This window comes from Haliaeetus albicilla, chromosome 3, assembly GCF_947461875.1.
Source record: "Haliaeetus albicilla chromosome 3, bHalAlb1.1, whole genome shotgun sequence".
Lineage (NCBI taxonomy): Eukaryota > Metazoa > Chordata > Aves > Accipitriformes > Accipitridae > Haliaeetus > Haliaeetus albicilla.
In genome coordinates, this window is record NC_091485.1 from 313,738 (window position 1) to 340,164 (window position 26,427).

General features: G+C 37.8%; 1 protein-coding gene across 1 annotated transcript in view; it reads left to right on the top strand.

The window, feature by feature from the left end:
- ABCA13 (ATP binding cassette subfamily A member 13) overlaps positions 1-26,427 on the top strand; it is a 160,443-nt gene that overhangs the window by 108,770 nt on the left and 25,246 nt on the right. Inside the window, 6 exon segments of the mRNA XM_069778573.1 lie at positions 3,586-3,742; positions 4,688-4,957; positions 5,232-5,414; positions 6,552-6,661; positions 17,017-17,167; positions 25,930-26,085. Of these exon segments, the coding sequence (XP_069634674.1) occupies positions 3,586-3,742; positions 4,688-4,957; positions 5,232-5,414; positions 6,552-6,661; positions 17,017-17,167; positions 25,930-26,085 (1,027 nt within the window).

Genomic DNA, 26,427 nt, shown 5'->3' on the forward strand with positions numbered 1-26,427 from the left:
ATTTCAGGTAGTTTTAGAGAGCGAGTCTCCAGTGTCTCCAAATAGTACTGTGAGGGAGGAGAGTCCTTCCATATCACTCTTGCTTAGTTTCATGTGAAAAAAAGTTATAAAAAGTTTAAATAACTGGTTAAACAGAGGATTGATTTCTCTATAGAAATAGGGCTGTTGTGCCCTGGGCTCCATCAAACTAATGGTCTGTCTATTCTCCTTTAACTCTTCCTATGTGTAGTCTCAGGTTATGTGAGAAATGCTGAAGGTAATAGTTACAGGATAAGCATTCTGAGAAGAAGTTTCTTCCTTGCCTCAAGCAACTAAATGTTGCTGTCTTTGCATGGGGGAATGCATATCTTACAAGACAGATGTTTAGATAATGAAATATAACTGCTCCACGAGAGAATCATAGGGAAGGAAAGTAGAAAGGACCTTCTGCAAGATCAGGACATGTTCCATTCCAGGAAGAGTCTCAGATAAACACTTTAAAAAAAACCTTATTGTATTTCATCTTGAAACTGTTTTCAAGGTTTCGTGACTCCAGCAACTCCTTTTTTTGGAAAACTGTTTCAGTATCTCCATAGCTGGATGTATTCTTTGAAATTCCAGCCTAAGTTTATTTGGAACCATACTTTGTAATTCTCCCTCATCAAACATCTTTTGCAAGCCTGAACAACCCAAGTCCTTTCTTGTAAAAAGGCCTTCCCGTTCCCTGGATAATTCTATTTATAATTTTTCCCTGTAACTTCAGTTTGAGCTCATCATTTCCTGGTCATGAGTGGCCAGACTAGTACATAATATTCTAGAGCTCATGATGCCAGGATCTTGTAAATAACTCACATGAAACATCCAAAGCTCATACTTCTCTCTGTATCACTCACATCTTCCTCCTCCCTCCTTCTGCACTACCAACTGATTCCTTCAACTTAAAGGTAGAAAATTCTTATCAGTCCTAGTGCAAAGACTTTACAATACTAAATCTCATCCCTGTTTTTTTTTTTTATTACCTTTACATACTGTTGAATCCAGTTGCTGTGACCCTAGCGTAAGAATAGGCATCTCTACAGATCTTAGTCAAGCAGCAGATGCACCATCCAGTACATACTTTTATGTTTGCTGAAGTCACGACATGTTTCCTCTCGTGTGCTATAGGCTTTGGTGCTGCCCACAGTGTACTACTAAATCCCAGGTGCTAAGAATTATGCTGGCATTGTTTTAACCAAAATGTTGAGTTAAAGTTTGGGTATTTCAGAAGAAACAAGCATTGACTGAACAGCTGGACTGTCTTCTAAAAATCTTTTTGTTTACTGCAGGTGCAGCTTAATCATCTCAGCATAATCCCTCCTGTACTGTTCAGCTTTGGCTGATGTAACAATATTATAGTGTTTTTAATCAAGAAGGTCAATGTGTATTAACATGTATTAAAGGTATAATAACTGTCAGTCAGTAAGTTTAACATGTCTCAAGGACACCCTGATGAATTTCAGAGTTGCCACTCTTCCCATTCTACCCTTTACTCGGCCTAACTACACAATAAATGTGATGAAGCCTGTTATGGTCATTTTATCCTTCCCCAGTACTATGCATGTAATTCTCATTTATCTGCATTCCATAATAAGATTCTGTGATTAAGACTGGCAACAGGATGCTGAGAAGTATAGTGTGATCTTAAATACTTAAAATCTTCATTTGAGACCCAAACATTAAGTCATTTAACCTTTATCTTCCTGTAAACTGAGGATAACATCACTATTACTTCACAGCAGGTTTTGAAAAGTTTGTTTCGTAAGGTAAAGGATTTTGGCATTCTTAGATGAAAAAAGTTCATCTGTAAAGCACACAGTATGAATTTAAAAGGGACTTTTATGGCTCATAATCTAAACTACTGTTTAATGCAATAAAGAAGTGAATTCACAGATTTTTGGCTAGTTGCTCTTGAACTCACTATTAAAACTATTATGTATATGTGCATATTAATACTATATAAGAAGTACTTATATATACACCTATATATATACACTACATATATACTTATCATCATGCAATAGTATATGCTGATACCTATGCTCCTGCAGTCTGTCTGTGTCCTGTTTTCAGCTGGGATAGAGTTAATTGTCTTCCTAGTAGCTGGTACGGTGCTATGTTTTTGAGTTCAGTAGAAGAATGTTGATAATACTGATGTGTTCGGTTGTTGCTAAGTAATGTTTGGTCTAAAGTCAAGGATTTTTCATCTTCTCATGCCCAGCCAGCGAGAAAGCTGGAGGGGCACAAGAAGTTGGAGGGGACACAGCCAGGGCAGCTGACCCAAACTGGCCAACGGGGTATTCCATACCATGTGACATCACATCTAGTATATGAACTGGGGGGAACCGGGCTGGGAGAAATCACTGCTCGGGGACTAACTGGGAGTCGGTTGGCCGGTGGTGAACAATTGCACTGTGCATCATTTGTATATTCCAATCCTTTTATTATTACTGCTGTCATTTTATTAGTGTTATCATTATTAGTTTCTTCTTTTCTGTTCTATTAAACCATTTTTATCTCAACCCGAAAGTTTTACTTCTTTTCCCAATTCTCTCCCCCATCCCACTGGCTGGGTGGGGAATTCAGTGAGCGGCTGCGTGGTGCTTAGTTGCTGGCTGGGGTTAAACCACGACAGTTTGATAGATAGGCCTTGTGCTATGTTGAATGGAAAATAAATTTCTTTAACATGACATTCATGCTCATCAAATTGCTTGGGCATTTTTTTAGTCTGGCTAGACATACTTTACTCTTTATAAAAAATATGACTGCTCCATTTTAGATAGGCATCATTTGACTTGCCAGAATAGAGGGTGCCTTCCCTCCTCCTTTAAAGATTTGCATTAAAAATGATGCAGCCACGGACATGCTGTCTTATGATCATTGTGCTATGAAGTAACTATGCAGTCATTTTTGATGGCTACTACTCTACTAACTGATAACCTGTTTTAGGTAATAACAGTGCTAACATGATCTCTGGCAAATTTCAGTTCTTAAATATTACTGGCACAAATATTAGTTCCAGTTCAAGGAGGAATGCTTTTTTCTTCCTTTTTTTTAATAAAAATTTTCTTTTTCTTTCTTTTTTTTTTCCTCCTCTCTTTGGTCACTCTCCCCTTCCTTTTTTGTTCTTTTTTCTTTCTATGAAAGCCTCTAAGAAAAACTGATTGCTCAGCATACATGATTTAAGCTTCAAATATTTGGTTTTAATTCTATTTCTGTGTAAGAGGCTTGTTAAGATGCGTGGGTTTGCACTCATTCAGAAATCGGGGTTGTGAGCTTTCTGGAACAGTGAAAGTAAATATATGTACTTGATGTATGCAAAAATGGATCATATCTGCCCATCACATGGCAGTAGCTATGTGTAGATCTATAGAATCATAAGGTAATTTGATAAAGAAAACATCCCAAATTTGTCCTTTTTTTGCAGTTGGTCAAAAGAGTTGTTTGCATATCTTTAAAATAAGGAGTAACCATTGGGTTTTTCTCTAGTATGAGAACTGCCTTTTTTTTTTTTTTTTGTGACGTGAAAACATAACTTATTTGTGATAATATTTTTCTTTAAACTTTCAGATATGCAACTTTACCATGGATGTATATTGTATCCAGATTCTTCTCAAGTTCAGATGCAGCTTTTATTTCTTACATCTCCCTAAATTTTGTGTTTGGCCTATGTACCATGCTGGTGACTGTCTTACCTCATTTGTTAGCTACAATTTCCAAAGTGCAGGTCAGTATAAAATCTTTGCTTTATGTTACTCATAAGTGAGATGTATGCACACATGTGTGTGCATGTATATGTTTGTATATATAAATATATGTATGTTTGTACATACGCACAAACAAGATTTTTTCAGCAGAAAAACTTATGTGCGTTAAACATTCATGATTTTTTCTGTCCTAGTGTATACTGTATTGCTTGTTACCATCTTGAATTTTAACTTTTTTATAACAAAACAAAGCAAAACAAAAAAAGGCGTTGTAATAATGGAAGAACAGCATTAATTGAAATCTTGACATTTTCCAGACCATTAAGTTGTAATTGTCTAGGAGCTGTTCTGGTCAATTGAATAGTTTATATGTATTGTAAAATGTGTTTGAATAATATTGACATACGAGATAAGCCACATATTTCTAGGATCTGTAAAGCACTGTATGAATAGTAATATGCATTCTCACTCCATGTATGTAATTTTTATTAGTCACAATGGTAATTAAGCAAATTGATGGAGAGGAGATCCAGAATGTGTATGAATATCTGTGCATGTACTAGGTAAAAAACTTGATGTTTGAAGTCAAATCTGGATTACATGTCACTCAAGTTTGCAGGCAGATTTGGTGTTGTCTTGGGTTTAAGTTGGTGATTTAGAATTAATAGTAATTAAATATTAAAATTTTAAGAAAACAGAATGATCATGGCCACATGTGGTTTTTTACAGTCTGTGAACCTCAACTAAAATTAGAATCCCATGGCCCTAAGCAGTCTAAAATACAGTAAGAGATGAACCCTGCCCCAAAATATTTCACAATATCCCCTTCTGAAATCTGTTCACCTTGAGTGAGATTTGAATGTTGTATCCAGCTTGTTAAGTGTGCTTAATATGCTGTTGGAGAAAACTAATTTTTTTCCTTTTTTTTCTCTCCGCCCCCCACCTCTTGCTGAATCTCAAGGCAGAGTTTTCAGAACATCTACAATATCCTCAAATGGGCATTCATTGTATTCCCACAATTCTGCTTAGGCCAGGGTTTAATAGAACTTTCATACAATCAGATCAAGTTTGACCTGACCAGCAACTTTGGCATAGATTCATATGTAAGCCCCTTTGAGATAAATTTCCCGGGCTGGATTTTTGTGGAAATGACCCTGCAGGCAACACTACTTCTTCTTTTATGACTTTTTCTTCACTGGGATCTCCTCCAGAAACCAAGATACGTTACCATTTGTGTTCTGCCAAAGTGGACACTGAACTAATTTTTAAAGAAAGAAAATGGTGGATTCCTTTGAACATCTGAAGATGAATACTTCTGATAACATGGTGTGCCCAAATTAGTAGAAATTGCAGAAAAAATACAATTAGTTGCCGTTTTCCTTGGATTCTGCTGAGATTTGGTCACCAAGCTTTTGAGGGATTGCAACCAGGGAAATAGAGTTACCCAGAGTACAGCAGTGTCCAATTTGCCATGTGTCATTTGTTATCATCTTCTGTTTTAGGGGTCAGCATTCAATTAACAGCATGGTCAGCCCTTCAGAAGACAATGTAGAAATGGAGCAACAGTGACTGTTTGGTGGAAGAACTGGTAATGATGTCCTCCTTCTGTACAACCTCAGGAAGTGTTGTGGAGGTTTCAGTAAGAAGAACACAGTTGTGGAAAGCATAAGCTTGGGAATTCCAAGGGGAGAGGTAAAGAGGTCTTTTTTTTTTTTTTTTTTTTTTCTTTCAGAAAGTAAAACTTCATTCTGAGCAACATACGATGTCTACAATCAAAGATCTGTAGATAGCAGCAGAACAATTTCAGTTGTAGTAATTTCTGAAAGTCAGTAACTGGATAAAAGCAGAAGCTCTTGTGGTGTTTAGGAAGCAACTGTTCACTTATTTTTTTGGGTTACAAATTCATCAGTCTTAATTTTGTCTTCTTACTTATCTTTACGAAGTTATTGTTTTATAAGCTAACATAAAAAACAAGTAGGTAGCATGCCAGCTCAATGTCCAAAGAGAAAGCAAAGAATACCTAGCTCAATTGTAAACTATGGACTGAATCCTGAATTTGTCACCAAGGCAAACTTGTAGTTCCCATGCTGAAATCATCACAGTATATTTTAATATAGTATACAATATACTAATATACTATTTTAATGAACTGAAATTTAACACTGAATGTGGTAATCCTAAAGATTTCAGAACAGCATTTATTTGGTTTATGGTTTTTTTTATTATTTTGATGCTTTTGGGAATTGCAGATACTAATTTCAAAAATCCTTATAAGGAGAAGACTTTCCTTGGTTGCTGGTAGCAAATTGGAAGATTTGAGAATCTAGTGCATGGCAGTGCAGGTCCAGTGATGTCCTGCCAGTTATAGATCAGCTATTGGGTAACTGGGGTAACCAAGAGGATGTTATTGCTGATTAAAGCCTATTTATCAATAAGTAAGTTCATGAAACGAGTATTTTAAAAGTTATGAAATGCTACATGTAGACTTCATACAAATCCTGCCCTAGCTTAAACATGTATCCATTGCAGCGAGGGGCCTGAAATAACTGTTCAGAGTCAGTGTGTGTCTTGGCTGTTCGGTGTTCATTTACTTGTATGGATGGAAGCAGGTCATGAGAAACTGAGAAATACTGACTCTATGGACTGGTAGTCAGGGCTCTCAAATAAGACTTCAGATCCTCAGGTTCAAATCTAGCATTTACTAATAATATGGATAAATAATGCATTTAGTTACTGGGCAGGTGGAGGACTAGAATCCTAAATAAGTCACTTCTAGGAAGTGCTCCCCCCCATGTGTGGGTTTTTTTTTTTTTAATATATATCTGTTAGTGTTTTGGACTCCTGGGAACAAATGGAGCTGTGTGTAGCACAACATTTAAGATGCTGAGTGGAGATATCATTCCATCTGCAGGACGTGCTGTTATCAGGGCTCCTACAGGGTAAATAACACAGGGTTTGATCAGAATAGTGCTAATAGATAATGCTAATGATCAAAGACTCAGCACATCTGCAGTCCTTTACACTGTACTCCAAAGACCTTTCTTCCCTTTTAAATGTATATTGCTTTATTGCTGTTAAGTCTCTGCAGGAAAACATTTTAGCATTATTTAATTCCACCTGACAGCTCTGTTAATTGAGAATAAACTTGTTTGATAGCGAAAGAGTAGGCTTTAGGAAGCCTTAACATGATAAGCCTTTTAAAATTGTAATGAAAATCTTAACATACAGCATGTCCAGACCCATGGGCATATATCCCCCATACTAGTGCTGCACTGAAAGGTTTCCAGGCTTAGGCTGATGAGCAGTGCTTCAAGTAGATAATTTTAAAATATTTTCTGACACTTGTGTCCCTCAAAGTCTTTAATGAATTACTTGATCAATATGCTATGTAATTAGGATAGGAGGTAGTTTTGGTGATATTGAGGCTAACTCTGATGGAGTGATAAGTAAATAATGGACTTTTCAGGGTAGATGTAACCAATATTTGCCATTTTTCCCAGCAAAATTGGAGGGGAGGTAAAGTTACATCTTAGTTGAAAGTAAAATGTATATGTGTATATGTAAATGTATTCTGAGCTAGTTAATTTTAAAACCTCTCTTTTCCTAAATAACGTCTACTTCAAAATATGTGTTTTGGAGAAGGACAGGTGAAGGGTTTAATTCAGCAAATTTTTAAATTTAAGCATTTTGGAATTTCCAAAATGAGAAGTTAATGTCTTTGTTTTAGAAATTAAATGCTTTCAGCATTTGCTTGCGTCTTCAAAAGATAATGATCAGCAGATTTAACTTGAAAATGTAAGTAGTTTCAGTAATTGCAAAATTCAGTTTTCTGGAAAGTTTATACTTCTTTTGAAATGGACACAATTACCACTACGAAACATGATTTTACTTAAGGGTGTTTTGTTTGTTTTTTTCATTACCTTTCATAACAACTTTTTTTTTTTTCAAGAGATGCAGTGTAAAAATAATCTGATGATAAACTCCTGAAATGACCATCAAATAATTGTTAATCATGAAGAAGGAATGACTAAAGAGATTTTGGAAAAATGATTCTTAAGAGAATAAGAAGTGGTATGAGAGAGGCTTTACAATGGTTATAGAGATTTTAGATGTTTTCATTTATAATTTCCCAGAACAGAAGACAAAAATTTTCAGACATTAAGCAACAACAACAAAAGTGATTTAAAATCGGGTAAAAATTAACATTTGGTGTTCTTTGGAAATGGTGGAATGCTTTGTACCAGGAAATCATGGAGGTCAGAAGTTTAGCTTGAGTCTGAAGAGGGTTTGAGATTTACAGAAATAAAAAAAATCTGTAATAATCTTTTGATATGATATTGCCCTCAAGGCAGTATTGAAGCTCCTAGGTTTTGTTTAGATTTTTGAGTGGTATTTTTCCATAGATTTTAATGGGACTTGTGTTTGGTCCTACCTGTGCATTCATGGATTGCATATGGCTTTCCCTGTACAATGTGGTATCAGATCTATATTTGCGCAAATTATTTGATCTGGTGTGACAATTCAAAAATTTTAATATCTGCTTGAAAGCAAATATAAAGTTGCAAGAATATATTTCATCATCACACGTATTGGCACTTACACCATGTTTATTGACTACATGACTTATTTTATCAGTACCCCTAAAGATAATTTTTTTTTAAAATCACAAAACAATTTAACAATACCTGTATTCCTTTTACTAGATGTGTTGTTATGTACCTGTGGCTGAACAGATAAAAATTCTTCTGAGGTCAGCGTTCGTATGCTTCTGGCATTTAACAGTAGGTTAAACGCTCTCTGTGCACATCATGTGTGCTACTTGCGTTTCCCCCACTGTGTTTTAGAAATCCAACATGAAAGCATACTTTAAGATGCAATGTTATTTATCATATGCTAAAATACAGGTAATGAGATTTGACACATTTAGGAGGCTCAAGTGGAAGCCGTAGATATTTGCATTTAAGTATCCAAAATACCCTTGACAACATTAATTATCACCCTGTATTATGGTGGTGTCATCCAGGTTGTGGATTTTTATGTGTTTGAAGTGGCTGAAGTGAGTGTAAAACCCACATTCCCAAGTTTTCAAAACTTATCACTAACTTGAGAAGGCAACCTCAAGCAAGAGCTGCAGTTGCACAGTAGCTAAACTTGGGGAAACAAACAACTTCGAGGCTGGAAGAAGAGATTGATGTCATTCCTGACTTTGTTCCTTCCTTCATATTTTGGCAACTGCTGTTAAGCAGATCATGGTGCACTGTGTTGCTGTACTACTGAAAATCACTAGGGGGCAAATTTGTTGACTCTTCCATAGGTAAGATTATAACCACAAGGAGAACCCTTCCTCAACAGTAGAAGAATGACTAAAGTTACTCCCAGGGACTTTTAGGTGGATTTATTTGTATTTACACCCAAGATAAATGGAGGAAGGGGGATATCATGGTAAGAAATCCTCTCCTTTTCTTACTCCAGTAGTGTGCTCAAAAGCTTGCTATTCCTGGCACAGAGGGAGAGACGAGAGTCAGCTGAAGAAAGCAGTTGCTGGTCACAGCTGCAGACCGTTTGCTGGTCAGCAGATCTAGACTTTTTTGTTTAAAATCTGTGTAATGAAGCAGCTTCCATAGAGACATTACTTCTGATAGCCATTCCTGATTAATAAATTGGGCAGCAGCTTAGATGTAGATCCCATCTCTGTTGGGTTTGACTGGAAAGGACACAACTTTTGTCCTCTGTGATGCTGAAAGGACAGGATACTATACTCTGATGGATCCTTCATGATGCATTCTTCATAATCAAATAATGAAATTAATATGCAAAATTCTTATTATAAATATTGGAAAACCTACATGATGTAACTCCATGCAGAAAATCCTTAACTCTTAACACTTTCTCTTTCCTTGAATAACTATGCTTGACAGTTCCTGGTTAAAAAAAAAAAAAAAAAAAAAAAAAAAAAAAAGACAAACAAAAAATCCCCAAACAAAACCATACGTACATTTCCCTGACTGCTACTGTAATTGTTTAACTGAATTTAAAATAAATGAAGTCAGAAGTGTCTCTTTGAGGCAAGTGCACTGAAAACAGCATTGAATTTTACAGGACAGCTTTTGCACCTTTGGACAACACAGGGGACTAGAAATGGAAGGTAAGCTTTTTCAGAAGTGCATGTAGAATTTTGGGAAGTTCAACCTAAAACATCTTGGAGGTGCATAGGGTTATATAGAAAGAGCCTCACAGGTTGATAATCAAGTTGTGTTCAGGGAACTCTTGCTAGATTCTCAAGGAAAATAAGAAGAATTTTCTTCTGAGTGGCAGCTGCCTTCTTAACAGGGCAGAAGAGCAGTTTCACAACATCCTGAAGTACTTCTAAAAGATTTGTTAGCCTCTACGTTGTATGTTGAATATTTAATATCGAAAAAAAAGGAGCTTATTCCTAAGAATCTAAGAATTCCTAAGCAGCTTAGTAAAATGCGTAGAAGTTAGGTTTTATCTAACAGTTTTCGATGTCACTGAGATTCATAAGATAGGATTTTATTAAGCAGGAATGTTTATTAAATACCAGAGCCAACTTTATCTCTTCGGCAAATTGGGGTTTCCTAGCATTCTTCTTGATGGGGGCATTCTTTTGAGGAAGGGAAGGCTTCTGATCTGTTTTTATTAAGCTTTTCTCTTTTTGATACACTACAAATTAAATAGATATTTTAAATGTACTATGTGCCTAAACTTTGTATCTTACCATTTACATGGCAAATGCACATTTATAGTGTACAAGCTGAGCAGTCTATCAAAACCCTGATTTTTTTAAATTTTCATATCCTTCTGCAGAAAATGTTTTTAGGCAACTCCTAACCTTTCCAATCCCATTCTGGTAGTAACTGTGATGTGATAAAGATAGTCCAGTAAGAGAAATAATAGGAATTTATCATCAACCACAGCCAATCTTGTGAAGATAATAGCAAAATGCCATTCACAGGGGATTTTGCCTTTTTTATTATTTTGTGAACCTCATTAACATTGCTATTATCAGTGATGTATCTGTCAAAATAAAACATAAAAATAATTATGTAGGGAGTGTGTCTCCATATTAGGGATATTTGCAACCCCAGTACTAAAGAGTGCCAAAGGAGGAAGCAGCATTGCAACAGTTACTTTGGAAGATGTGGAAATAAAATACTGATACTGAAGTACCAGCAGTCCTTCTCATAAAGGGCAGAAATATTAAAAGCAAAAAGGAAAATGACTAGAAAGGAGAGTATTTTCATCAAATTTGCTATAAAGTATGGTGGTCTAGGACATTAGGAGACTCTGGCTTTTGAACAACATCCATACAAAGGAGTTGTCAAGCTTAAGTATGTATAATAGTTAACTGCATGGTCTGCTTGATATTTAGAAGGGTTTTTTTGTGTTCTGTAGCACAGCTGTTCTTCTTTAAGAGCACAAATGGACTCAAATTAGCTTATGCTTAGCTTTACTGCCGTAACTAGATTGCCATCAGTGTGTGAGCTGGCTAAATGAAAGCTAGTGTATAAAACTATAAACACTTTTGTAGTTACCTTTTCTGTCAAACAGCATGAAGAAGTAAGGTCTGTATTAAATATATACTGAGAAAAGCTGACACTTGACAAATCGGTAAAACAAAGGAGAACAGGGTCCTCGTAGGCTTTGAATTTCTGCTGGCATGATCAGCAGATATTGTACATCTGTTCCACTTTTTTTTTTAAGTGTACATGGGCCATTCTTTGTTTTCTTCACCTTTCCGTATTTGTGTCCAAGCCTTATTCAGTGCCTCTGTGCCATAAAGCCTCCCTCAATTGAGGAGGGCTAAACACAGCTTGGAAGAGAAAGTGTCAGAATGCTTTTATGTGTCACGTCAAGATCAATGTAAAATAACAAATAATGTGACTAGTGGTTTGTTTGCCTTTTTGGTGCTATTTTGCAGTCTTTGCCATTGTAGTTTGCTGAATAGAATTGACTTTAAGTTCATACTTAGAGCAAAGTCTCACTTGTAGTGGGGTACATAGAAGAAGAAATAGATAAGCCAGGTGTTGGCTTGTTCATAAGTTACCCCACTCAGGCCTGAAGCGTTTGGCAGTCTTCCTTATGAAGGAATTTATCTCCCATGAATTTCCATTGTCCTTCTGCACAGAGAGATCCTCTGTGACACCAACTCCTCATCTTATGTGAATTAAGTGTCAGTCATCATCTCAGCTGTTGGATTACAAAGTCGTAGGACCAAAGAACTGCTCGCCAAAGAGGGGAAAGTAAAGTATTTCTTTATAGCTAGAACTTGGACTCTTTTGATAGTTATGATATTCAGCTTGATAAATGAAGATATAATTCAGATAGCTTTACCTGAAAAGCAGAATAAATTTACATCAATATAATGGCTGAGATAGCTGTTGTTACACTGTATATCAGTATAATTAGTTTAATTATAACTAAGCTATAGTTACATTATTTATATTTTAACCTTGATTTTTTATAATGTTAATTGAGCATTAGTATGCACTGAATTGAACGTGCAGTTAAGAGTACAACGGAATGTCTAACTACTTTTGCAGTTTGTAAATTTATATTTCATTTTGACTAATTAATGGAATTTATCTCTCTACAGAAGCCATTGTAAGTACCATATATATCACTGTCTTTATTTTAACTGCATTCAAAAACTGCAGAAAAAGCATACAAAAAGTGAAGCAAAGTGCACAGCAGAGTCAATAGTGAAACAATTTTTCCAAAAAAAGCCACAAGGCTGATATTGAGGGTACTCAGTTGTCTCTGGAACCTTGAAACGTGTACCTTTGAATGTCAGCCCACAGCTACCTATAAGCTGTATTGCTGGTAACCACTGTAACAAATAAGAACCAAATCTAGTTTCTGCAATAACCAGCCTAGCCTTCTGGAAACTACAGGCCCAATTCAGGTGGGAGAAGGCAGCAGGTTTTGTCCAAGATCATTGTCGCTCATTCCAGTGTTTTGTTTTGTTTTCAGTGCCAGCAAAGGCTTTTTGACTAGAGTGCCCCATGCCAACCCGATGTAGCCCTTCAGGGCTGGAAATGGACTTCAGGGCTTTCTTTCAATGCACAAAAGAAATAGATTGATGTAAAAGGCCTTAAAATGATCAGTGGAGGAATAACTTTGAATCAAAAATCTTATTCGCTCAGAGGTTAGTTTATTATCCCCAGTATCTTGCAAGTCTGGCAAGTCTATTTCATCGATAGTACAAAACTCTGTAATACGAGCACTCCAAACTTACGGAAGTGTCCTTGAGTCCTGGATTTTTTTCAGGATGATTTGCACCAATGTATCGTAATTCTTTCTGTATAAATGGAGACCAAAGCACTTAGAAGGGGATGGAATACAATATCTTCCATGCTTCAAGTGCTAGACTGTGCTGTTTTTCTTGAGGATGCCATACATTTTGTTCACCTTTTCTGAAAGTGTACTAGAAATGTAATTTTGCAACTTTAAGATTTTGTTTAACATACAAAGTTTTCTGGACATGTTCTGTTAGTTTTGTCTGCTGCAGCTGTTCCACTTTAAAGGAGAAATTAAATAGTAAGTGGAAGTATTGACTGAGCATAACATAGTCTAAAAATGAAGTCTTCAGTAGGAAGGAGAAAACTCATGTCCGTGTTAGTTCTGTGTCTTAACTTGATCAGGATATATAACCAAAATTACCGACAGAATTTAAAGATAACAGTTACTCAAGTGTTTCTATAATGATACAGAAAGTCCTATATTAGTGTAAAAGCCTGGTTTCCTGGCTATAGTTTTTAAATATTACACTGGAATTCATTGTGTTTACTGTACTATGGACAAAAAGGCTGAGAGGGGTTGGAATCTGTACTTACTTGTTCTTTCTCTCTTTTTTTTAATAAAAGGAGCTGTTTTTTTCTTCCCATATGTCCTGTTGTTTACATGAGTGGCCTAATGAGAAACGCTAGCATGCTGATAATAAAAGGGCAGAAAACAAACATCTGTTTTTTATCTGGCTTGAGAAAAAAAATCAGCATTTTGCTGCATGCTAATCTATGTTTCAGAAAATATTAAAAAAATATACTTCCAATTTGATTCTGATAACATCATATATGAAGATGTCTGTTAAGGAAGAAGATGATTATAATTAGTTTAATGAATGGCATCAGAATTTAAAATAAAAAGGGAAAAGCATTTACAGTGTATCATTTAGTAAAAAGGTTTTCTGGTATCATGCCATCACTACTTGAAACGTTAATTTCATTTAGACCCATGACAATGAAATCTGAGAGATTAACTGAATTTCAAGGAAAATCAGTTTCCAGAGATGACTGCAGTTTCCTGTTGTAAGATATGTAGTATAATTAAACATTATGCTGTGTTTTTCTTTCATCTATTCTTTCAGTGTTCAGAAAAAGCTTAGGACCTGGCTAAACAAAACTGAGGGATGATCTCCAGCTTTTTGATTTGGAAATCTACTCAGTGATATGGCTGAGGGAAGAATAGGCATTGTACTATATATACACCAAAAAAGTCTCAATAAAAGACCAAAATCCTCATACGGCGTTTTTTTTTTTTTTTTTTCTCTCTGGTCAGATTGTTTTATGCTTTGACAGATACAGAGATGAAAAAAAAAAAATTATGTCCATGAGTTCTTCAGTGAATACGTTAGAATCTTTTTATTAATGGCAGCTCTTTAAGTTTTCAAGGTCAGTGCTAATGGATAAAGTTCCAAGAGAAGGACCAAACTGAGTAAGTATATTAAATGATCTATTCTCACTGTACTCTTCCTTTATGAAAGCTAAAGGTCAGGGGGTGGGGTATTGTTTATCTAAGGCTATGTGCTTTACGGGACGCACAACACTAAAATCATATTTGTACAATTAGCACTGGGGACACTGATGTGTTTTTATTTCCTGGTGCACACTGAGTAACTATTGTCTAATACAGTTCTAGCTGAAGAACATTAGATGTCTGTTATTTTTTGCAGCTGTGCATACTTATTTTTTGTTCTTCATGGTATGGATCCATTCCAGACTAGATGTTTCTATCCAGCTACAGGGTTCATGCTGAGTAAATGTCCCTGAAATTACCCCTGAGTGTGATTTGTTCTCTTGTGACTGAACTTGGCATATTACCAAAAGCCCAGTCTCTTGTTTCTCCAAAGACAGCAGCTGCACTAAAAGGAAACGTTGTTAGTGTGCCTGAATCTTCCTAGTAAAACAAACCTCAGACACATCGCTTTTTGTTCAGCAGCATCTAGACAGCATTTCACTGTGGAGAGTGTTTCACTACGTTAGGGTTCATTAAATTAGGAATCCACTGCTTCTGACAGGTTATGCAGGTCAACATTAATCAGTCCATATCTTATGGTAAAGATGACCTTAAAAAAAATAATTTAATTTGATTTAGGTATGGCTGGAAACCAAGCTGGTAAAAATTCTGTATATACTTCATTTGAAATAACCTATAAGTGGATATAAATTAATGAGGAAGTATACTTCTGGTATCCTCTTCCCCTATCATGCTTTTTTCTTTTTTGCTAAGTCTTTGTCTGGAAAGATGTCTACAGGCAGTTAACTTCCTTGGCACCATCCAAACCTACAAAGATACTAAAATTTTATATCTTTGCCATTAAGAGCAAAGGACCATTCTAATTAGTTCCCAGCAAGGTTTGTCATAATCATGATAATTTATCTTTTGATAGCATTAAAGTACATTTTTATTGCTGTGGTACGTTATGTAAAATGCAGAATTTGTGTTTTCTTTTTCTCCGCAGACTCCTGAATCTTGTTAACAGGAGATACATATTTATATTTTCACTAGTGCTGGTATTTGTAGATCCTGCATTTAATACATTTACTTTTTGTCTAGATGAATAATCATATTTTTCGTTCTCTTAACCAGAAATGTAGAAAACTACTAAGGGGAAAACCATTCTGTTACTCAGAACCTTCTAAAAACTTCTTTCAAAGCTCAGATTTTTAAAATTTTCTTAATTTTGACAGGTCTTTTCTGTACATGTAAATCATTGAATGTTGAATTAGATGTTGGAATAAATAGGATAGATTTAGTATCATTATGGGTAATGAGACACCCTTGCAATCAAGCTTGCTTCTTAGCAATGAATGTAATTTCAAGTAATGCTGTACAGCTACAAAGTGACAGCCAAAGTCTCTTAAATCAGGATCATTTTATATTTTTTCCTGTATTGTCTTTTAACGCATATTCTGCATTTGTTTTACTCTTGTTTTATAGAGAATGCATGCATGCGTGTGTGCACAGACACACAAAGAATACACAGCAACACTTCTCTCTTCTCTCTCTCCCTCTCCCCCACCCTCTCCCCTACTGCCCCTTTAATATTGAAGGTATTGCACACAGTATGGTTGTGAAATACGTCTCCTTACAGCAGGGTCTCCCAAAGAGGTAAGGGAGGTAAACCTGGTAAGAATTAGTTCTCGTAGATCTATCATCCTCCTGTGTTCATCTGTTCACCTTGATGCACAGACCGTTAGAATAGTGATGCATGGGTGGCAGTGCTAATCTGGAAGGGACAAAAAGCATACATTGCATGTGGGTGGTACTATTGTCCCACAAACCGGGTTCATTTACCCGGTGTGCAAGCCAATAACAGAGTCGAGGTATTTTCAAATTAATGTCATTGATGCGCATGAATGGGTGCCTGTCTCAAGACAGCACACCCTTGTCTCAGAAATCCTCACATTTATACACTCAACATAATAATTGTTGTTTTTTTCCTTAACGATTGGTTCTTTCTTCTTCGCCCTTCATGTAAATTAGTGCACAGACTCTGTCTTCTTCCTCCATTGTCTTCTTTTGAGTAGGTGGTATCATTTGAGTAGGGAGTCAATGAGTAGGTGGTCATGATCTCCCCCTGTAGGAATTACCTTTTACATACTTCTTCCCTAATCTTGGCAGTTCCAAGCGGTTCTTCAAGGTTTATTGACCAGACCACAATCCATTACCTTTTCTGACATAAACATAAAGCCCCGTTGTCTAGTAGTTAGTTCCTAAACACTAAATCATATCGAGTTACTGTTTCCCTATTTTAAATATTAACTGATGGGGGCTGTACACAGGACTTTTAGCACCTCCATGGTTATTTCATTCATATTATACATATTAATGGCTAACACTATGGTAAGTGATCATAGCGAAGAGATTCAAGCTCATTTACCTATGGAGTTGAGGGTAAGTGTGTTTGTCTTGAAGACTCTCTATCCCAAGGGTGAAACCAAAGGCTGTGGTTCTTTTAAACAACATTCAAGTCTTCTGCTTTTTCTTTAAATAGGTCTGAAATGGATATACTGTCTGCTAGCTCTGAAGGCATTCTCATCGGCTGTTGTCCACAGCAAGATGTCCTGGATGAACTTTTAATGGGTTGGGAGCATCTTTATTATTATTGCACACTGCGTGGAATTCCAAAACAGGATATTCATCAGGTAACTAACCAGAACAGATTTGCAGGGGAGCTGAAGCCAGGTTGGGCTGTGGAGTTTATAAAACAATTGTACTTTTTTTACATGAGAGAATATCTAATATTTCATCTTAACAGCTTAAGTAATAAGATTTTTCATTACTACTACTTTATGTAAACAATGTGGATTTTTTTCGTCTGTTATGCCAGTTAAAACACAATAACATCACTGAGGATAGTAAAATAACACTAATGCAAATGAAATCTCGGGCACAAAAACTCTAAACAAAATGAAATTTATGAATAGTTCAACAGCTTCATTATCACACTTAGAGAACTGGGAGGGAACACCACATGTTCTGAGTCATGCAGCTCGGAAAAACTGTTTTGTTCAGAGTTGGGATTAAACTCTGAAGGAATTAAAAATTGTTCAATGATTATATGAATAAACCAAACATCTGAGTGGTGAGATGGCAGCTGTCAGCACTCTGCTGTTAAATGTTATAAACGTCACAAGGTGGTGGCTGCATTCTAACTGCCTGCTGGGAGCAGTCCCTAAAATATTCCAGCTGCCTGGGATTATCCAAGAAGAAGAGACCAAACGCATGTCAGAAAACGCTTTTAAGAGCTTACTAGCATAGATCATGGCAATATCTGGGAATGTCACTGAGAGGTTTTGAATTTAGAGATACAGATGACCAGCAAACAGTGCTCTTTTTCTGTAATGAGGCAGTCGGCCAATATCAGAAATTAAGTACCAAGTGGGCATAGTGTAAAATGTGGGGGGTTTCTTTTGTCTCTGCAGATGGAAGTTTCTGATCTGACCTCGACTTGAGCAGCTCAGTCTCTTGTGCTTAATTGAATCTCTATTAACATGAGAAATCTGGAGCATGATATGAAATTGGTGTCTGTCATTCCTGCTGTGTAGATTGGTCCCATGTAGTTGCTATGGCTCTAGGATTGTCCTCATAACCTCCAGAATGTTGCCTATTGTCTTCCTTTTTCCTTTTTCCAGAAGCAAAACTGCATGTAACTGAAATATCTTTTTTCCTATCTACGCAGCATTTTCCTGGCTACTGTCTCAGGGTCTGCTAAGTGTTCCTTGTCTGTATGAGAGAGGGCTGCCTGCTGGTTCTTTGCAGCTTTTGTTCCCCAGCAGCTAGGTACTGTTCCAGAAAAAGGTATGATTCCTGCAATGTGACATTGAGTATTCAGCAATAACTGCCATCGTGCCCCAATAATATCATCAGGACAGGCAATATGTTGAATTTTTCCTGTCTTAAGCTAATCATTCGGGTGTTTCTAGATGAGAGACTGGGGGAAATAAAAGATTCTTACAAGTCTTTGCCCCTTCTCTTGGGCAGTATTGTGCCTGGCTTGACTTTTAACTGACTGTTTTAACAGTACATTTCTTCCAGGCTGCTTAGAAATCACCACACAGTCTTTTATTTAGTTGTTTGCTCTTCATAACTCATCGGTGGTAGTTTTTGCTTCTGAGTACTAGAAGAGTGCTGAAAACTTGAATATGTTTCCCTCAATCTAAAGGAAATACATTAAGGGATAATTGTTATTGCACTAAACCCCTCAACTATAATTACTTGTTTTCTCCATGAACTGACAGCTCCTCTCTAACAGTTGGGCTAAAAGCCTATCATAACTAGCATCTATTATTGTGGCACTTTAATAGACACGAAGTTGGCAACAGATTCTGGCATCTGCTCTAGAGCTTTGTAGTCATTCAAAAGGATGCTGTTAAATATCCATACATCTTACATATGTTATTGAATGCTTTTGATCCTAAGTGTAATTTAAAACAGGAATCAAAGTTTGATTGTTTCGTTATGCAGCAGTGCTCTTAAAATGCCCTAAACGTGGCTTTTAAGCTTTTCTGTCTTATCATTTTCATAAGAAAAGACAATATATTCTTACAATATATAAGTCCAAATGGTATGTCGTGTACTATAAATGAAGCAGTTTTTAAGACACCCTAAGAAGAATGGAAATTTCAAAAGCACCTGAATGATAGAAGTACATAGTTTTAATTAAATTTCATGGGATTCGCTTAACTCTCATACTTTGGGTCATACGCATACAGTGTTACTCTCACTTCGGAGTATAGAGTAATCATACTCACCATCTGTAAATAGGCTGAAGAACATAAACTCAAGTTGATGGTGATCCTCTGAGAGAGAAATGGTGTAGGAATGAGCCTATGACGTAGGCTAAGAAGGACTTCCTCACAGTTAAAATAATTGCCTCAGCCTTACTGGAAGAGTTACTTTTATAACTGACTTGAATTTGACAAGAGGGGTGTCTTTGAGTGAGAGCTGATAGGGCTTTTAGTGCTGTGCTACCTTTCTGACCCCTGGAGTCTCAGACCCTTAGCTATTGTTTTAGTACTCACAGGTGTGAGGAAAAGCTTTTCAGGTGGCACTGGCAGACACTTTCTTATTGGTTAATACCTCATCTGCAGACAACTGGAGACAGTAGCTTTGAGAAGTGTGAACTGATCCATGGATTACAATAGGCTTGTTAATGCTTTAATCTTACACTCTTCACAAGCCCTGTCAACACCAGGTAGTAGAGGAGAGTGTGCCTGTGTGTGTGCAGATGAATCCTGCTGTCACTGCTTGATTTGTGTCATTCGGCCTCCCAGCAGCAACTGGTTTGGAGGATGAGGAGCAGGATCTGGAGCTATGTGGAAGCTTGAAGATGGAGAGGGATCTGTGGTGTGCTTACGGACCTGGATTTCATAAGTAAACTGTCCCGTGTGGCACTGAGCTTTTCTCAGGTGCCTGGGAAGTTTTCCAGATTGTGATGAGCGGGATGACACCAACAGATTTCTATGCTGTGCCTGCAGGGTGTCTTTCTGCACGTGCATATGTAAATGAACACTACTGCACATGCTGTCTCCTGTCTGTATTTGGTGAGGAGCCACAAGGGTAACTTTCTCTGTAGATAATGTGAGAATAGTGCTCTCTGAAATATCTGGTATTCATAAAACCCATTTCAAATGCAGAAGTATTTATGAATAATTGGTGTACCTAAGAGCTTCCACTTTATGTTCAGATCCAGCTATTCTCTGGGCAGTTAGTACACAGCTACTGCAATGGCAGTTCTCAAAACCTTTTGGGGAACAGTTCTTCAAATGGTGTGGTAATTCACATACATGTCCTGCTTCAAGTGGATCAAAATCAATTCTGTGTTATTTAGAGATGAGTTATGTTACTGTGGTGCAGTGGGAGAAGATAAATGTTAATCTGATTATCCTGGACCTTAGATGATTTACATATAGGCTTAAGGCTATTCTTTATAGGCAGCCTTCTGTGCCTTAGTTTCACATTTGTCATATAGAGACCGTTCTTCCTTTCAGCTGCCTTAATTTTTTGTCTGCATAGATTGTAGAGCAGACTTTGTTGCTATATGCTTGCGATCAAGGGATCAGAGGGCTGCTGCAAATAATATTTAGCTACTCTGGTTTATCACTGAAATGCAGCTATCTCAGAGGAAAGGAAATGTTTGTCAGCGGGCCCTTCCGACTGTGTGGCACTGCTGTCAATTGTTGAACAGCTGCTGTGTTTCAACTCTGAAATGGCTAGTGGCTGGAGAAAGTGTGCATTTTAGTTGCCTATAAAGAAAATAAGGCCTGGGAATGCTTTGGAACCGCAGCTGTATGGAAATGTAACCTGTTACTTTCTCATTCCCTCCTGCCTATGATACAGCACTCCAAGCCTGCCTCTGAATGTTTACCAGTGAGTGTCTATGCTAACATGCACACACATATATTCTACAGAGTACATGGTTTTGATGTGGAAAGAAACATACATTCACTTTGTTTTTAATAAATTGGCAAGCAGGCGGGTGACTTACAGGATGTGTTGCTGCTAAAGTTATCTATTGAAGCACTAACTTCAAGGATCAAATCCTTTGCTAGACAGATTTATCAGCAGCAGGAGTTAAGTGCCTGACATAAAGTTGAGTGCACTTAATGTTCCAAAACAGTAATTAACTGAATGGGAAAGGAGGAGAAAAACGGGTCATTTGCTGTTAATGTTAAACTTCATGTAATGTGAAGTTTTACTTTACTTCCTGAATCTGCTCTGAAAGTTTCTTTTTGCTGCAAAACTGGAAAAGTTAGAGTAGAGTTTTTGGGCTATTGTCATGGTTTAAGCCCAGCCGGTAACAAAACACCACGCAGTCGCTCACTCACTCTTTCCCCCCGGCCCCGGTGGGATGAGGAGAAAATACAAAGAAACACTTGTGGGTCGAGACAAGGACTGGGTAAATAATTTTAAGACATATTTGAAATAGGGAAATTGTTAGCTGATGGATGTAAAGTCTGTTATAATCTGGATTTGGGGGGCGATGGGGTAAGGAAGGAAAGAATTTAAATACATTACTACAGCCATGACTAGATGTAAACCATCTTTATGGTTGAAGTACACTCAGAATGTATATATTTGCATATAACTCTGTGTCTTTTAATTTGGCCTCAAAGTTACCAACTTGCTAAATAAATTGATGTATCTCCTCACTCTTCACTGCTGAAAGTAATTGAAACCAGAAATAGAACATCATGATGAATATGACAAGGAGAGAAAGAAGGTGCTTGTCTATATATCTCACGTTCACTAGAAGGAAACCATTAGAATTGTAAATCTCTTACATAATTGTGTGCATCTGTTTGAAGATTTGTCACATGTTCAATTCTGAATTTCATTTAAAGTATTTTAAGAGGGATTTTCATTTTCACTTGATAGTATGCTATGATACAAACCACAAGATGCCACTGGTTATACAGATAAATGAAGTTATAGTGGAGATGTGCAGGCTCTTCCACAGTATGCCTAATACATAATATTTCTAATTTCATTCAAATGACTGTTTTGTTGTTGTTTAGGTCATACTGATGAAGCTGAGACTGTTATTACTGGAAATCTTATGATTTACATTAAAGAGAAAAAGGGTTGGGGTCATCTCTTGGAAGAAGAATGAACTCTGTATTCTTATATTTGCTGAAGCATGCTCTGCAGTGCTTCTTTGAAATGTAAGGGTTGAGGACAGCAGGAGTAGGAGATTTTTAGGTGCAGCTGGGAAATCATTAGGAGTAAGAAAGCTGGCTAATCCTTCTGCTTTTATGTTGATGTGATTGAGCTCCAAATCTGTTCTAATTTGATACATTTTGCACCAAAGAAGCATATCTAGATATCAAGCCAGATTGTGGTGCACACTGCCAATGATCTGCAAGGCTTATCTTGGAAGCTCTACGCATTCAAAGCAGTAGAAAGGTGGGTACTATGACATGATTCCCACCCCTCTCTTCTTATCTTAAGTAAACCTCGTCTTACAAAATCCCCATAGCAGAGGAGTTGCCAGGCTTTCTCTCCTTGTACAAAACAGGAGATGGCGTAGTCATGGGTATCTGTGAACTGAATGCTTGAGTACATATTGGATTGCTGGGAGGATTCTATGTGTAGAATTCTAAGTCTTCTTCTTGATGTTGCTCCCTACAAAGAGCATTGTGTTCATACCTGATACATGATTGAGTTTTCTTGGGGGCTACAGAGTACAGCAAGACTTAGCTTACTTGAATGTTCTTTTCTTCTCTCTGGCACTATTCCTTTGCTTTCTAAAATCTTCCCTGTGCAGCGTTCATTGTCTTTTTCAAAGAATGGCATTTTGCTAACTTAGACTAGGAGTTTTGGTAACACTTCAAATCAGTCTTAGAGATAGTGGTGTCATGGTTTAAGCCCAGCCAGCAACAAAGGCGGCTTGCTCACTCCTCCCCACCCCACCCCCCAGTGGGATGGGGAGGAGAAAATACAAAAAAAAGCTCGTGGGTCAACACAAGGACAAGGAGGGATCACTCACCAATTATGGTCACAGGCAAAAACCCAACTTGACTTGGGGGGAAAAAACAAAATCAATTTAATTTGTTACCAATCAAGTCAAAACAGGATAATGGGAAGTAAAACCAAACCTGAGAACACCTTCCCCCGCCCCTCCCTCCTTCCTGCCTCAACTCTGCTCCTGGTTCTCTCCACCTCCTCCCCCCAGCAGCACAGGGGGACAGGGAATTGGGGTTGGGGTCAGCTTGCCACACCTTGTCTCTGCCGCTCCTTCCTCCTCAGGGGGAGGACTCCTCACATTCTTCCCCTGCTCAACCGTGGAGTCCCTCCCATGGCAGACAGTTCTCCACAAACTTCTCCAGCATGGGTCCTTCCCACGGGCTGCAGTCCTTCAGGCACAGACTGCTGCAGCACAGGCTTTCCCATGGAGTCACGGCCATCTTGGGGGGCATCCCCCTGCTCTGGCGTGGGCTCCTCCCCGGGCTGCAGGTGGGCATCTGCTCCCCCGCTCCCCTCCATGGGTTGGGGGGGGACGGCCTGCCCACCACAGGCTCTAGGGGCATCCCTTCCTCCCCTGCTCCTCCTCCCCCTCCTTCCTCACTGACCTTGGTATCCGCAGGGGGATTCCTCTCACATTCCAATCCCCCTACTCACTGCAGGTTCCCCTTCTGAAATCTGTTCTCCCAGAGGTGCTACCACTGTCGCTGATGGGCTCGGCCTGGGCCAGAGGCAGGTCCGGCTTGGAGCCAGGGAAGCTTCGAGCAGCTTCTCACAGGAGCCACCCCTGCGGCCCCTCCCCTCCTACCAAAACCCAGCCACAGAAACCCAATACAAGTGGTTCTGGTCATAGCTAAAGGTTAGTTATTACTGCGTTTCAGCTGTGATATGTAGTCCTCTTTTCCTTATTGTTTAACAACTCTTGAAGCCTGTTGTAGTTTGCAATATATGTTAATTTTGGTGTAAACAAGAGATCACGCATTTTTTTCACTGTCCGGTCTTAATTTTTTTATGAGCTTTTCTGTGCAATTCTCTGTATATTGTTGGTGGATTTGTGGGAGTTGTCATTAACATGCCTGCATTCCCAGTGGTCGTAAAGTCAGGTCAGTTTAGTAGAGTGGATAATCTGTCTACCATATGCTTTAGGGGTGTTCACTTTACAGGCTGTTTCAGTGTATAATGAGCCCTATGTTTGGAAGTAAAAAACAAACAAACAAACAAAAACCCCACAAAACCAAAACCCAACAACAAAACAAAACCGAAAAAGCTCAGCTATTAGAATATAGCTTAGATGATTGGCCATTTCTAAAGCCACAGAATGTTTAAATTTGCAGCGCTTCTACTAATAAACAGCAGTAGCATCTAAATGAAAGTAAACCACTGTGAATTAACTCTGAAATAGCAGAAGACTTGAACTTTTCAGTGTAACACTACCTGTGGGTGGTTTAATGGTTGTTAAAGTTGTTGTTTTTTTAAGAAACTCTGCATTTAATGTAGTCGGAACAATATTTATGAAATGCAGCTTTTGACTGAGAACTTGCATTGCTGTCAGATTATACATTAAGGTACACCAAACACAAGCAACTATTAACACCAGTGCCAGGATCCACAGTAGAGTACTGCAGATTCTCACCACTGGAGCGTTGTTCCTGCTTACAGAGAACTTGCTGTCGGAGGTGTCTCATTTTTATACATAGCACTGAAAAATCTTGCTAATCACAAATATCAGAATCATTTCCTAAAGAGTTTGCATAAAACTGTTTTATAAAAATATTATTATGCTTACAACAGTTTATTTGAAATTGATAGTGAATATTAATTCACAATATTGTTTATTGATACATCTTTCTATTGGATTTTCTGACTTAATTGGAGACTGTCCATCTGATCTGACTAATCCTTCCAGTCCTTCCTTTTTGCTGAATTGCTGAAGGTAGTGCAGAGGGAGCAAAAAGAATGCACTATATGGCTGGGGATGCTCTGGCAGTTGATCTCAGGCAATAGAGCACCATGCAACTACTTGTTTTACCAGAATCTCCCAGCTGTGGTACATCCAGGTTGAAGACATACAGGATCTATTACAAAGCTGATCGACCCTTGATGATACAGCCACCCAGCAGCATGCCACTAAACACCTGCTGCTTTGCAGGGTGCATCTGGCAGTGTTGAGTAGAAAAGTCACTGCTGTGTCCCTCGTGTTTTTGCATGAGGTCTCCCTGGCTGGTCCAGCAGTGATAGTTGATATAGGTGGGGCAAGGCTCTTGCTACATTTCAAATTCTTTGAGGGAGCCTTGTACAGTAGGGCTGTCTCTGACAGGTAAAGAAGAAAAGTCATAGGGGACAGCATGAACATTGTCTCCAGCTGTGCTCATGTGCCTGCCCAACTTACTCAGATCACACATATTTAAGCAATTACAACCAAACCAACTAGGGTCAACTTAGCCCTCTCAGTTATTAGAAAGGTATATTAATTTAACCCTAAGTTACATTTTGTCTTTAAGAAACTCTAAATCCTTGACCTGTGACTTGTTTTTCTGCCATTTCCATCTTTTTGTGGCTGATATAGAATTTTGTCTCCTGAGTTTTCAGTCACTGAAACATTTGATGAAATAAATACCAGAGAACGAGGTGAAATGAGGAGTATTTAAGATGATAGACCCATTGCCACAAAATGAATGCAAATGACTGTTACAATCAATGACAAAGCCAAATTCTCTATATAGAAAATCCTTATCCTTTGTGGAGAAATAAAGGGTCCCAAAGCAACTTTTTGTATGTGTCTAGGACTGAAAAAAGTAATAATATGCAGCAAATGGGGGTACCTAAAGAAACAACTTGTACATTTGCTTAATATACATTAACAAGAGTGTTCTTTCAATCTAAGCACAAACGCTGCCTAAGTTGGCTCATCTTTGCTGGCCTTCAAATTTCCAAACCACAGGTTGCAGAGGACCTTGTTAACAGGTTACACCTCAATGCCCATGCTGACAAACCAGTGAGAACATACATTGCTGGTGCAAAGAGGAAGCTCTTTACTGCTGTGGCTTTAGTTGGTAAACCCCAAATACTTTTACTCTACATTGAATTTTGTTGTCTTGTATGTTGCTCTAAAGAAAATCAGTTAGTTTCGTGGTCAGTCAGGGAGTAATTAATACACAGATATACAACTGTCCTTTTTGTTGGGCTGTATGAACACTTTTTATTTTATTCTCCAGTGCTCACAAAAATAGAAAATGAAGTTGTTTTTCCTTTCCTTTTTTTTTCCTTTTTTTTTCCTTTTTTTTTCTTTTTTCCTTTTTTCCCTTTTTCCCTTTTCCCTTTTTCCCCCTTTTTCCCCCTTTTTCCCCCCTTTTTCCCCCCTTTTTCCCCCCCTTTTCCCCCCTTTTCCCCCCCTTTTTCCCCCCCTTTTTCCCCCCCTTTTCCCCCCCTTTTTCCCCCC